At 43.1% G+C, this 13872-nt stretch overlaps 1 protein-coding gene and 1 long non-coding RNA gene across 6 annotated transcripts in view; one reads left to right on the forward strand and one right to left on the reverse strand.

The window, feature by feature from the left end:
- The window catches only part of LOC141157499 (uncharacterized), an 85200-nt gene extending 82096 nt beyond the window's left edge, over positions 1-3104 (reverse strand). For all 4 annotated transcript variants that reach the window (XR_012247806.1, XR_012247804.1, XR_012247805.1 and 1 more), the window contains exons 1-3: positions 3020-3104; positions 1811-1914; positions 398-491 (exon numbers count right to left, since the gene is read on the reverse strand). This is a non-coding gene — a long non-coding RNA (uncharacterized lncRNA). The remainder of the gene's footprint in view (positions 1-397; positions 492-1810; positions 1915-3019) is intronic.
- On the forward strand, positions 165-7890 carry LOC141157498 (serine/threonine-protein kinase pim-1-like). 2 transcript variants are annotated; one of them, XM_073644872.1, is made up of 6 exons: positions 165-437; positions 4666-4766; positions 5041-5091; positions 5185-5548; positions 5668-5844; positions 5958-7890. In XM_073644872.1, the coding sequence occupies exons 1-6, from the start codon at positions 353-355 to the stop codon at positions 6131-6133; spliced, it is 954 nt and encodes a 317-aa protein (XP_073500973.1). In that variant the 5' UTR covers positions 165-352; the 3' UTR covers positions 6134-7890. The 2 variants fall into 2 exon arrangements, with proteins under 2 accessions (XP_073500973.1, XP_073500972.1); XM_073644871.1 differs by lacking the exon at positions 165-437 and adding an exon at positions 3228-3584.
- Positions 7891-13872: the final 5982 nt, after the last annotated feature.

Here is a 13872-nt window from a genome sequence, read left to right on the forward strand (position 1 = left end):
ACTGGTGTAGAGGTAAGCGCACAGGCGCCCCAGCAACTGGAACAATAAGAGGTTTCAAATAAAAAAGAATGCTGTAGTTGTATAGAAGCATGCAGCTCCATACTTAGTCACTGATGGGTGGATAGGCGGGTAACTTCACCCTCCCCCGGACCCTCCTCCTACCTCGCTGTCAGCAGTGTCATGTTGCAGAGTCCTTGAGCCTCAGTCAATGTGAACGCTGCTATCTTAGAGGACTGATCACTCCTTGGACTATACAAGCACCGACCTGGACTTCTAAGTGTCAGCAGGGAAAAAAATATTAGGGCGAGACAGTCACCGTTTCACCGGATTGTACCCTGCCGATACTGCCACCATGTCATCGGTACAAGTCATCTATCACAAGAAAATCCACAATTACCTCCTGAATTCTGTATTCCCCAAAGATGATCTTCCAGCTGGTGAGTAACATTTTGCTACATTGTATCAGTGGCTTTGGACATAATATGTTGCTCCTGCAAAACAATTAAAATGTTGTTTATTCTTTTTTTGCCATTATTTTTTTATTTTTGCAATATAACATGGATGTATAGAACCGGGCGGACGGAGTATATCATCGATTATAAATATTAATGCACGAGTGTGATTCATAACATAAGGGTGCACCGAGGAAAAGGAGGGGGTAATTGGAGAGAATAGATTATGACAGCTCTAAACTCAATATTATAGGGGAATATCATGTGATCTGTCACAGCGGTGGAACATCTATGAGATGGGGGATGTTAGGTAACCACCGGGGAAGCCTATCTGTGCAAAGGGAACCACGCCATCTGTGCGGTACGTTGTTAGAACGCCGCCGCCGCCGGATTCTATAATGGCTACAGGGCTAGTCCAAAGCATTTCATAGGAAATATAAACACACTGATGACACGGTGGGGGAGGCTGGGGGTCCCTGGGCTCCCTGGAACATTAAAGCAGGCAGATAAGATGGATGACGTGTCGTACTTGCAGCTGGTGCTATCCCAATACTCATCTACTAAACTCGGGAGCTTGCAGTCGAATCTGCAGAATGGGATGGCGGTGCTATATAAAATATCATTATGATATAATCCTATTATTGACCATTGAAGGTCACCGACCTCTAATCTTTTCTAACACATGGGTTGAAGGGCATGGAAGTCTATTAATAACAAGCTCCGTATTAACCCATTATTAGGCGATTATGACAATTTAGATTTTTTTTTCGGCCGGCGACTCTGTGTTCTGTATCAAATAAACATGGCAGATGAGTGAACCTGCACGGTCCCCGCTGGGGTTCGCTATTTACTCTTTGAAGATGCAAGATTACATAAGAGTATTAGGGAGGTGGAATCCCAATGTAAACAAACCCCCCCCCCCCATCGGGATAGAAAGCGTTCCCCTGCCGGTAAGGGAATATTTGGCGATGCAATTGCAAGGGGTTGTGTTATCGGTCTTATAAAAAGGACATAATAAAAAATAGATAAATATGGCTTCTCAAGTGCATTATATTGGCAGGAAATTACAGGGGTGTTTATGGGCAAAATCCATTAGAAAGGTGCAAATGTGTAAAGGGGAAAATAGGTGAAAAATGTAACCGGGATTTGAAGTGCGCAGAAGGGTTTGGGCGGTATTCTAGGGCAGCGGCGAGGTTAACAGCATTGCACTGACATATCTGGCAAGGAAAATGTCAACAGTGCACTCAGTCATGCCCCCTAGTGACCGCCCGTAAAATCACACCTGGCTATAATAAGAATGCATATAATGTGGCCTCACCACATTGCACCCAGGCGCCATAATTAGCACATTTACTTACCTTTTAATTGGTCTCTTCTATACCTGGGTGTTCACCGAAAGGGTTTCGATGATGCCGGAGTGGCAAATTCTTTCTAAAATTAGAGAAGGAATCCTCCATGTGACCTATATAGGAAGAAACAAATATTACATCAAACATTGAATATTATAATCACTGGAGAAAAAAAAATAATGCTATAAATTGACTAGATTTTTTTGGTAACTTTAGTCCCTTGGAATGATGGTCAGTGACAAATGGAAGAGCAGTAAATCAGTCAGTAATAGCCCTGTCCTGGCTGCAAATCATCCTGGAGCTGCTGTGAAATATCACCCCCATTCTCAGGGGGTAGCTCCTCTGCGCCCCCCCATAGACGTGGTCATCCTATGTCTTGCTGCAGCGACAACCTGTAGGTGATAACCTACAACTCCCAGCATTGTCAGCGGTATATTTAAGTTGCATTTACTTGCAGTAGTAATTTAGCTAATTGTTAATGCTGGGAGTTGTAGTTATCCAGCAAAGGGCTGTGTAATGCAGGTCCATTGTCCATGCAAGAAACTTGGGAAACTACAACTCCCAGCATTTGACGATCCGGATATTCTGCATACATGGAAAAAAAACAGATCACATTCATCATTTATTTACTGGGGGATGCTGGGAGTTGTAGTACTCCAGAATTTAGCTACATTGTGCATGCAAGAGACTTGGGGAACTACATAGTTTATTGGGGATGCTGGGAGTTGTAGTACCACACAGAGATTATGCCAATTTGCAAGTTTTGTCCATTGTGCTGGTTAATGACCACCCAGCCTTGCACAATGCAGACCACCACCTCTCGTGTAACCTGTGGATAGGCAACTACAACTCCCAGTATTTAACTTTCCGGAAGTTATACAGGATTTTCTTCTTTTTTTTTTAAATTGCACGAGTTGTAATCCAGCTGCTGGGAGTTGTAGTTCTCAGCAGATGGAGGTTTGCACCTCTGCAGGTCTTGTGCTTTGTGCATGCTGGAGACCACCCAGCCCTGCACCCCCTCTGTGGGTACTGGTGGGGGGGGGGGAGGAGGAGGAGGAGGTGGTGGTCGTCCTCATGTGCTCTCAGATTTGGCGCCATAAACGAGCCACCCTGTCATCCTATAGGAATGCGGGGAGGGGGAGACAAAGGTGCCCCGATGCCTCTCTCCTTCAGCCATTGTTTAGTAAAGTGAGATAAACTCCTCTTGCATAATATTACTGGATCATTGTTTCTCAATCACCGCGCTGGAAAACTCCGCCTTTCCCCCCACGCGGCTGCATTGTTTGAGAAGAAGCAGGATTAGTAGGAGTGGGCGGGGACTACTAGAGCTATCTACAAAGCCACGCCCATTCTCTCGTTTGTATTCAAAAGACTTTGTTCTTTCCGCATTCTGATTGGCTGCCCTGCCCTCTCAAACGCGGGAATAAGACTCCCGGGATGCGCCTTTATTGGTCAGTGCCTCGCCTTCCCGGTACTAGTTCTATACGCTGATTGGTCAGCGCTGTTCCCCTCCCTGGCGCTGTGATTGGTCGGCTCTTACACCCTGGGAATAATATACAATATTGTAAGCGCACAGGCCACACGTGGAGCTCGTTGTTCTACCGGCCGGCGGCAACGTTGTGAGTGCGGGCACAAATCATCATCATCATGCTGGTGGCTGCACAGGGACCCTTCGTGGAGCATCACCACATGGCTTCTCTGAAGCGCTATTACGGAAAGCCCACGGCTGCCGGTAATGTCAGCAATTCTGCGACCCCTGATGCCCAGGGAAACCTTGCACAAGGTGAGGGGATTGAGCACAGCTGCAAGGGGGTTAGTGGGGTCCCTCTTGTACAGTGAAGCACGTGCAGTCCTATGTAAGAAAATAGTGGTAGTCCTCTGCAAAAAAAAAAAAAAAAAAAATCACATGTGGAAGGGAGACGGATCTGGGATATTTATTTGCCTGTTTTTGCATTATTTTTTTGCATCATTATTTTTTTGCATCCTATAGAAACTGTTGTCTCCCATAAGAATAAATGCACAGGATGTATGTGATGTTTTGTATCAGTGGTAAATACTTCTGCATTTCGTTACAATGTATCTGCTTTGTACTGGCTCTTTACTTGCTGCAGATTATATATAAATATATAGGATTCTAAGACATTTCTGCATTTTATTAGTGCATTTGCTTGATGTTGGCTCTGCATGCTACAGAATGTTTATAATCTGTATCATTATTAGATATTGCCCCCCACAGGGATTATTATCTCCCTTTTGCGGGGTGACTACTTGTGGTCTGTGATTAGATTGGGAGGCGATCATTGATCTGTGGAGGAGGGGGGGGATAGGTGATAGCCATCCTCCTCCTCTGCATGGTCGCTCTGCGCCTGCATTACATGTGGTACCTGCAGTGAGAGGCTGCAGCTATTGATCTGCCCAGGGGTGGGGGCTCTTTGCAGATGAGCTAGTGCTGCATGGAGAGAGAGAACATGTGGGTGTGGGGTGGTCTCCTCCTGAGGGAGGGGTTTCCCCGGGATGCCCGGAGAGCTATGCTCCTGAAGTGGGGGCGGTGGGTTGCCTTATCTGCAGGGAGTCTCCCAGATCCTGCTGCTTTCTAGAAGATGCTGCTGGGGATGAGGTGGACACATAGGACACATCGCCTCCCTCCCTCCTGGTGACTCACCTGCTGTGCACATTTACATCTCTGTGATGACTAAGAGATGATGGGGGTCTGTGCAGACCTCACACCCTGATGGAGCAGCCGCCCCTGCAGAATATGAGCACTGTACGGTCCTATACTATATTTGCAGGTATCTTCTTCCCCGGATGTCTTATTTGTCCTGTGCTAAAGAATCAACTAACGTATTTTATTATTTTCTCCGCAGTAAAAGAACCATTTGAGAACTGCTACCAGGTGGGCCCTGTGATTGGCACCGGCGGCTTTGGCACAGTCTACTCTGGAGTCAGATTGGAGGATAAACTACCTGTAAGTTTCATTCTTGCAGCTAATGTTTTTTACTTCATCTAATAAATGTAAATTTGCATTATAAAAGGTCAGGAATTTCCATGCCCTAGAATGTACCTGTGACTGAGCTGGTAGTAACCATCATACTGATAGATAATCTAGTGACTGTGTAGGGTTAGGGAGTTTTCTGGACTTAATTGGCTGATTACAGATATCAATATATGGAATTTAGGTGCATTGTCCTTCTAATTAATAGCTCGGATACATGTTTAATGGCTGCATTTTTTCATTATAGGTTGCAATCAAACATGTGTCAAGGGACAGGATTGGAGAAATGAAGCACATGGTAAGTTCAGTGTGTGATACATTACAACCAATCCATTATATAGACGTGTATCACCCCCAGACTTGTGTATTTACGGTCGCCTTCATATTACAGAATGGGACCCTGGTTCCTTTGGAGATCTACCTTCTCAAGAAAGTATCCACCGGCTGCCGGGGAGTGATCCGCCTCCTGGACTGGTACGAGAGGCCGGATGGCTTTATAATAATCATGGAGAGGCCGGAGCCCGTGCAGGATCTGTTTGACTTCATCACAGAGCGAGGGGCCCTCGGAGAAGACCTCGCGGCTAACTTCTTCCGTCAGGTGGTGGAAGCGGTGCGGCACTGCCATGCCTGCGACGTGGTTCACCGAGACATCAAAGACGAGAACATACTTGTAGACCTCAGAACTGCTGAACTGAAGCTGATAGATTTCGGCTCCGGAGCTTTGCTGCGTGACGCTGTTTACACGGACTTCGACGGTAAGTTTAATTTAGGAGCCTATAGAAAAAATGATGACAAGAATAAAATAACTGAAGCACCTGTGAACATCCAAGGATTGCATTTTAAGTAATTTTGACCCCCTTTGTGTCTGCTATAGGTACACGCGTCTATAGTCCACCAGAATGGATCCGGTTCCACAGGTACCACGGACGCTCTGCCACCGTCTGGTCTCTTGGCATCTTGCTGTACGATATGGTCTGTGGCGATATCCCCTTTGAACATGATGATGAAATTCTCAAGGGGAAGATCCAGTATCGATGCAGGGTGTCTAGAGGTAAGAATCATTGCTAGCTTATTAGTATATTCTTTAAAAATATGTATGTATATAAAAGTGTGTGTGTGTGTGTGTTCATGCCATATATTAATTTGTCTTTGTGCCCTTTACAGAATGCCAGCATCTGATCGAGTGGTGTTTATCCAAGAGACCCTCAGACAGACCGACCCTTGAGCAGATTTTGTCCCACCCCTGGATGTCCCAGGAGAATCTTCTAGACCAAAAGGACAGTAAAGTGTCTAGAAAAGTGGACCAAGAAGCAACCAGCACAAGTCAGGAGAGCCTCTAATCTCACACAGAGACGCTCAGTGAGCGAGACGGGAAGGATCTGTCGCAGTCCCGGTTGTGAATGGGCTGGCGTGGGCTTGTACGTCCAGCCTTACAAGCTTGGATTCCCGGTGGGATGGAAGGAGCTGTCCCACCAGAATGTCACATATCTCGTTGGGGGGTCTTGAGAAGGGACTTTAATTTTTTTTTTTTTCTTTTTGTACTTAGAAAAAAAAAAATGTGGTGACCTCAGACTGTGGACTTATTCTAGAGACCTCTCACTTTCCCAATAGACTTGACGGGAAAGGATGTGAGCGAGTGCAGTGAGTGGGGGGCGCGTAGCCCTGGATTGCCATGTTCGGGGGTATCGCTAGCAAGAACCTCTTGCATCTCTAGTTATCCGCTGTACTGGGGGTTGAGTAGCTGCAGTTTACACTTAACATCTTCTTAAATGTGTATATTTTGAGGGTGCAACCAACTGGAACCAGTAATCCTGTATTGACAATAACTTTTACACATGGACCAAGCAATAGATGATATTGGCGGACTGCTTCCATCTTCGACCGCCAAGTACGAGCGAGGTCATGGGTTTAAGAGGAATTCGGTTAGGCTGCAGAACTGAGTGTGAAATCCAACATCGTATAGGGAGTGAATGCCAAGTTGGCTGCATGTGAGTCAGCTACCCTGCATAGCTTCCTTTTTTTTTTTTTTTTTCTTTTTGAGGGGCCAAGACCTGTCTCAATAAAATTAGATTAAATGCCATGTCCCATAGTTTTTTGGTTTTTTTTTTTTTTTGCTGCTGCTTTAAAAGGGGACCGGCACTGAGACATAGCAGTGAGGGGGTTAATTTTAGACTTCCGGATTATTATACTGGCATTATTTTGGGACTATTTTTTTTTTTTTTTTTTTTTTTTTCACACCTTGTAGTCCCCATTGATGGGACTGGGGTGCCTATATCTGGCATTTTTCTTCTTGTTCTGATCTAGGTTCATTAATAACTCCCATCTTGGTCCAGAATCTTGTACTGTTTAGACATATGAACCCGAATGGATCTCCTTTTTTAGGGTCACGTGTTTAACCATATCAGCCCCTCCTTTTATATGGTGTATTTCATGTATGATGCTCCGTATAGGTAGTAGCCAGTAAGGTATGTAAGTATTGCATTGTATTTCCTCTATGTATCACACATGGGCCGATTCCCGCGAGGTGATATTCGGAGGAATCTTTATGCTGCTGCTTTCTAATCTTCTGTCGATTGTTGCGCCATGAGGCACACACGAGTTTACAGTTGTCGGACCTCCAAAAAAAAGAGAAATTGTGACTTGCTCTATAAGGAGCTTGCTACGATTGCAGACTTGCATACCTAATGTTGGGGGAATTTTATTTATTTTATTTTTTTTTATTTTAATTCTGGATTTGATTATCCCGTGGGTTGATTGTGTCTTAAATCCTTACACCAAGTCTGATCATTCCCACACTGAACAAAAGATTAAACTAGCCTTAGGCTGCATTGGCGTCTGAAGGTTTATATTGGGTACATACAGTACCCCACACAGTGTTCACTGGTCATGTCCTAATTTATTTTATTTAATCTATGTAACTCGGGCCTCATTGGACTTCTTTTTTTTTTTCCTGGTGAGGTTACTTTTATTTATAAAGATTTCTTTGTTTCCTTTTGGAGTATGAACGGTATTTATACAAAATTGTTTTGTATTTTTTTTTTTTGTTTTGTTACGTTTCTGGATTTCAGAAGTTTTGTCCGTTTTATTTAAGTGTTTAATTGTAAGTATTTTCATTTAATAAAACTTTTTTTTTTACAATGTGAATTTTGTAGTTTTTGTTTTTTCTCCTTTTGCTATGGGAAAAGGGAAACTGCAAGTGCAGAGTGACTGTGTGTGTGTTCGGCCACATATTCACTCGTTAGGGGGATAATCCCCCTCACTTACCCCAGTAAGATAGAAGAGATGGACCCAAGATCTTTTCTGTTGGCCTCGGCTGAAGACCACGAATAACCAGCCCCTACTCTTGTGGGTGCAAATTTGTTTTACATAGTCACTTGTTCATCTGAATAGGTACACTATGTTGACAAAAGTAAGTGCCCCCTCCACATTCGCCACTGGGGGCGTCTCTGACCTCCCATTCTACATTGATAGGCATTAATATTGGATCTCCTTTAACAGCTCCCGCTCTTCTTGTAAGGATTTCCACAAGATTTTTCAGGTATCTATAAGACTTTTTACCCTTCATCCAGAAGAGCATTTGTGTCAAACCCTGATGTTAAGGGGAGGCCGGGCTTACAATCAACATTATGGGTGTTGGATGGGGCTGAGATCCAGGCTGTGTGTGGCCGGTAATGTTCTTCCTCTAAACCCCCACCATGCTTTTGCACAGGGAGCAGAAAAGGGCCCCCCCCCCCCCAAACTGTTTCCACAATGTCATGTATTGAAGCATTAAAATTTTCCTTCAATGGAACTGAGGGCCCAAGACTGACCCCTGATAACAGCATTATCCCTCCTCCACCAATCTGTACAGCGGGCACAATGCAGTCAGGTGGGTAGCGTCCTCCCGGCATTCACCAAACCCAGACATCAGATGCAGATAGAGGTGTGAAAAAGTCACTGCCAGAACACGTCTCCTCCAGAGCACCACTCCATCCGACGCTCGGCATTATGTTTGATGTACGGATGCGTGAAGCTCACAGGGGGGTGCAGTGTTTGTGCTGATGTTACACCAGAGCAATTCTGGACTCTGCAGTTATGGAGGCCGTAGAGTGTTGGTGATTTTTCTGTCTTTAGTTCCTTGGCACTCAGCCCCCCCCAATCTGTAACGTTATGGGCTCTCCACTTCGAGGCCGAGTATCTCAATAATATCACTCCTAGGTGATTGAACGATTCAGTGGGCAGAAATGTCATGGACGGACTTGTTACTCCAGTGGATCCTATTACAGGACCGCGCTGGTATCGATGAGCTCAGCACCACCGGCCGATCTGTCACATGTAGGTAAAGGAAGACAACATGGCTGGAGGCTGCAGGTTATACATTGGGGAGCAATGAGGGTGGATGTTATACACAGAGAGCAATGTGACTGAAGGAAAATGACATTCAATTATTAATTTGTGGAGACAATACTTTCCTCCATATAATATAGCTAGTCTTACATAGCTAAGAAAACCGTCAGAAGTCTTCAATGCACACACATATCGCACATCGGCCTTTCCGTTCTGTACTGACGAATAAGAGTAGTCAATTCCTTTGTTATTCCAAGCTAAAATGGCTCCCAAAACAGGTATTGGACACAAACGACTCTCATTCCTTAGTCCCAACCCTAATTATTGTCTCATTCATTTTGCGTGACTCATATCGAGGGTTTTCCTACATTCCGCACCATTGTGTACAGACGCCACATTGTTTGCATTCCAGTTGTGCAGCTCTTCATATAAGAATATTATAGTGTGCAGGGAACTTTCCATCGTGCAGTCACTCTGCCATCAAGGGCCAGAAGGGAGGCTCCAGACATTTTTTGCTTTTGTCAATTAGAACCTGAACCCACATCCATTCTGAAGAGCCACACTTCGGTACCGTATCATAGCGCTCCAGGCGAGTCTGCCGTAATATGGCTGCAGAACGGCATTTTTGCATTGATAATAAGGCCACAAATCTGAACCTGAATGAGAGTCTTATGATCAGCATAGAAGAGCCTTAACCGTTCCAAAAAATCTGCTCCACTGTGTTCATCTTGCAATTCAGATCAAATGAGATATTTGATAAATGACTCTAAATATGTGATATAATTGATTAATTTAGATATCATTATATACATTAGATTAATGTATAAGAGATATTAGATAGATGTGTGGTCCCAACTGGTCCACTGGAATGAATGGGTCAGCAAAAAAAATAAAAAACTACAGCCTACAGCTACCATCCACATTGAATCCTGGTTACTGGGAGAAGCTTAGGAAAGGACCATCAATTATTCTTTTTATTCCAAAAAAATGTGAAGTGTGAATTTGGCCTTAGGTTGATAGATTTAGATATGAAATTTAGGAAAATAGATAAAAGACTTAAGATCAATATAGATATCAGAAGGATAAATACATATTTGATCAATATAAACGAGACTGAAAGCTAAGTAGTTGATACATAGTTTTAGATTATATATTCATATAGATATGTGATATAGATTTAGAGGTTACAAAAATATAGGTATTCTATAGATACACGATCTACTTAGATTTAGATATTACAAAGATTGAAATGAGTTTATAGATACATTGTTTTAGGTTTACAGATATAGATGTTACATCAATCATTCTAGAGGGGTAATAGACACGCGACAGGTATTAGATGGTCATCAGATAGATAGGAGACGGGTTTAGACATGAGACAGTTATGATATAGACAGATCCCCTCTTCTATAATCTATACATGAGGAGTATAGAAGTTTCTGTTGCGGCAATGAAAGCTGACACATCCTGCAACCTTTAGAGAGAACAGCCAGTGCTAAGTGGTCCAGGAGGGAAGCAAATCAATAATTCAGATAAAATTAGTCAACACTTCCTGAGCAGACAGAATGAAGAAAAACAAATTGCCTGGGGAGAGCGGTTTGGAGGAGGGGTGGGGATGTGTGACGCTGCTAGGACCTGATATAAGGGCGATCCCTCTGCAGCTGATCCAACATTGTGTTGTCAAACATTGCGGCTCCTTCATTTTGCTTCAATCTTGCAGATGTTTTAATTGTTCTTCCTTTTCAAGAGCTCTGCATCCCATCAGGGAATAAAAACATTCAAGATGCTAAAAGCCCATAATGATCCAATACTTCTCACAGCTGAGAATTTGCTGCAATGTGTCTGCTTGAAATGTTAGCTGTTTCTATAACATAAAATTGTCTGGACTGTATATAATTGTAGCAAAACTCTCAGCTGGGAGAGTATTGGGTCTGTATGGATAGCCAACCTCTGGATGTTAAAGGGTTATTATTCCCCAAACAAAATAAGTTATCCTTTATTCATAGCACAGGGGATAACTTGCTGATCCTGAGATCGATGCTCTGGAACCCCAATAATAGGGATCTACAGCACTGTCATGGGTGGAGAAGAGGTTCACAGTCTCAGGTTTCGCTCAATTCATAAACAAAGGGACTGCCGAATTGACCGAAATCCAAGAGCATAAATTGGCAGTTTTCAACATTCTCATAATGAATTGAGCAAAGTTCAAGCATTTGCACCCCAGGTTCAAGCAAGATAGGGCTTCCTCCCTGCCAAAAAAAGTGATCTCCTGTTCTTAGTATAGGTGATAACTTGTTTTATTGTAAAGTTGCAAAATTTGTTTTAAATCTCCAGCAAAGGGTTTTGAGTGTTCTGCAAAGATCTTTGGTCCCTTCCTTTTGGAAATTAATTGGGATCTCAAGTCATGCACCCCCAGCAAATGATTAAGGGAGTCCTAAGGACAAGAAACGTATAGAAATCAGCAGGTTTGTCTACTATTTTGCTGTAACAAGCTGCAAAACAAGATCACAACATTCACCTACAGCAAGTAGAGATCTCGAAAAGGTAGATAATAAAGTTGTAAAACAGTTTTTCCATTATTATATAGCTCCATATTTGGATACAGACATTCAGCTGAAGTGTTTGTTTTTTTGTAAACCTTTTTTCCTCCATGGCCTGAAAGCAAATATGTTCCTCATTAGAGAAGGTAGAATAAACCAGCGGAACATATGTCAGTGTGTGTAAGGACGGGAGACTTTTTCTTATAAGGACAGATAAACATCTTGGATCTGTGGTGAACCAGGGTTTTCTTTCTGTTAAAGTAAACTGAGATGATGTGAGTCATTCAAGGTCTGATCTATCCTCAAAATTCCACTGAGTGCTTGGTGAATGTAGTCATTTAACCTTTTAATGTCCTGTACTGATCATGAAATATTCTACTGGTGCAGTCACTGTGTACATACATTACATTACTGATCCTGAGTTACATCCTGTATTATACTCCAGACCTGCACTCAATATTCTGCTGGTGCAGTCACTGTGTACATACATTACATTACTGATCCTGAGTTACATCCTGTATTATACTCCAGAGCCTCACTCACTATTCTGCTGGTGCAGTCACTGTGTACATACATTACTGATCCTGAGTTACATCCTGTATTATACTCCAGAGCCTCACTCACTATTCTGCTGGTGCAGTCACTGTGTACATACATTACATTACTGATCCTGAGTTACATCCTGCATTATACTCCAGAGCTGCACTCACTATTCTGCTGGTGCAGTCAGTGTACATACATTACATTACTGATCCTGAGTTACCTCCTTTATTATACTCCAGAGTTGCACTCACTATTCTGCTGGTACAGTCACTGTGTACATACATTACATTACTGATCCTGAGTTACCTCCTGTATTATACTCCAGAGCTGCACTCACTATTCTGCTGGTGCAGTCACTGTATACATACATTACATTACTGATCCTGAGTTACATCCTGTATTATATTCCAGAGCTGCACTCAATATTCTGCTGGTGCAGTCACTGTGTACATACATTACATTACTGATCCTGTACTGATCCTGAGTTACATCCTGTATTATACTCCAGAGCCTCACTCACTATTCTGCTGGTGCAGTCACTGTGTACATACATTACTGATCCTGAGTTACATCCTGTATTATACTCCAGAGCCTCACTCACTATTCTGCTGGTGCAGTCACTGTGTACATACATTACATTACTGATCCTGAGTTACATCCTGCATTATACTCCAGAGCTGCACTCAATATTCTGCTGGTGCAGTCACTGTGTACATACATTACATTACTGATCCTGTACTGATCCTGAGTTACATCCTGTATTATACTCCAGAGCCTCACTCACTATTCTGCTGGTGCAGTCACTGTGTACATACATTACTGATCCTGAGTTACATCCTGTATTATACTCCAGAGCCTCACTCACTATTCTGCTGGTGCAGTCACTGTGTACATACATTACATTACTGATCCTGAGTTACATCCTGCATTATACTCCAGAGCTGCATTCACTATTCTGCTGGTGCAGTCAGTGTACATACATTACATTACTGATCCTGAGTTACCTCCTTTATTATACTCCAGAGTTGCACTCACTATTCTGCTGGTGCAGTCACTGTGTACATACATTACATTACTGATCCTGAGTTACCTCCTGTATTATACTCCAGAGCTGCACTCACTATTCTGCTGGTGCAGTCACTGTATACATACATTACATTACTGATCCTGAGTTACATCCTGTATTATACTCCAGAGCTGCACTCACTATTCCGCTGGTGCAGTCACTGTGTACATACATTACATTACTGATCCTGAGTTACATCTTGTATTATACTCCAGAGCTGCACTAACTATTCTGCTGGTGCAGTCACTGTGTACATACATTACATTACTGATCCTGAGTTACATCTTGTATTATACTCCAGAGCTGCACTCACTATTCTGCTGGTGCAGTCACTGTGTACATACATTACATTACTGATCCTGAGTTACATCCTGTATTATACTCCAGAGCTGCACTCACTATTCTGCTGGTGCAGTCACTGTATACATACATTACATTACTGATCCTGAGTTACATCCTGTATTATACTCCAGAGCTGCACTCACTATTCTGCTGGTGCAGTCACTGTGTATTATACATTACATTACTGATCCTGAGTTACATCCTGTATTATACTCCAGAGCTGTACTCACTATTCTGCTGGTGCAGTCACTGTGTACATACA

The sequence above is a fragment of the Phyllobates terribilis genome, unplaced genomic scaffold, assembly GCF_046119375.1.
Source record: "Phyllobates terribilis strain yellow unplaced genomic scaffold, ASM4611937v1 Scaffold_8__6_contigs__length_399053987, whole genome shotgun sequence".
NCBI lineage: Eukaryota > Metazoa > Chordata > Amphibia > Anura > Dendrobatidae > Phyllobates > Phyllobates terribilis.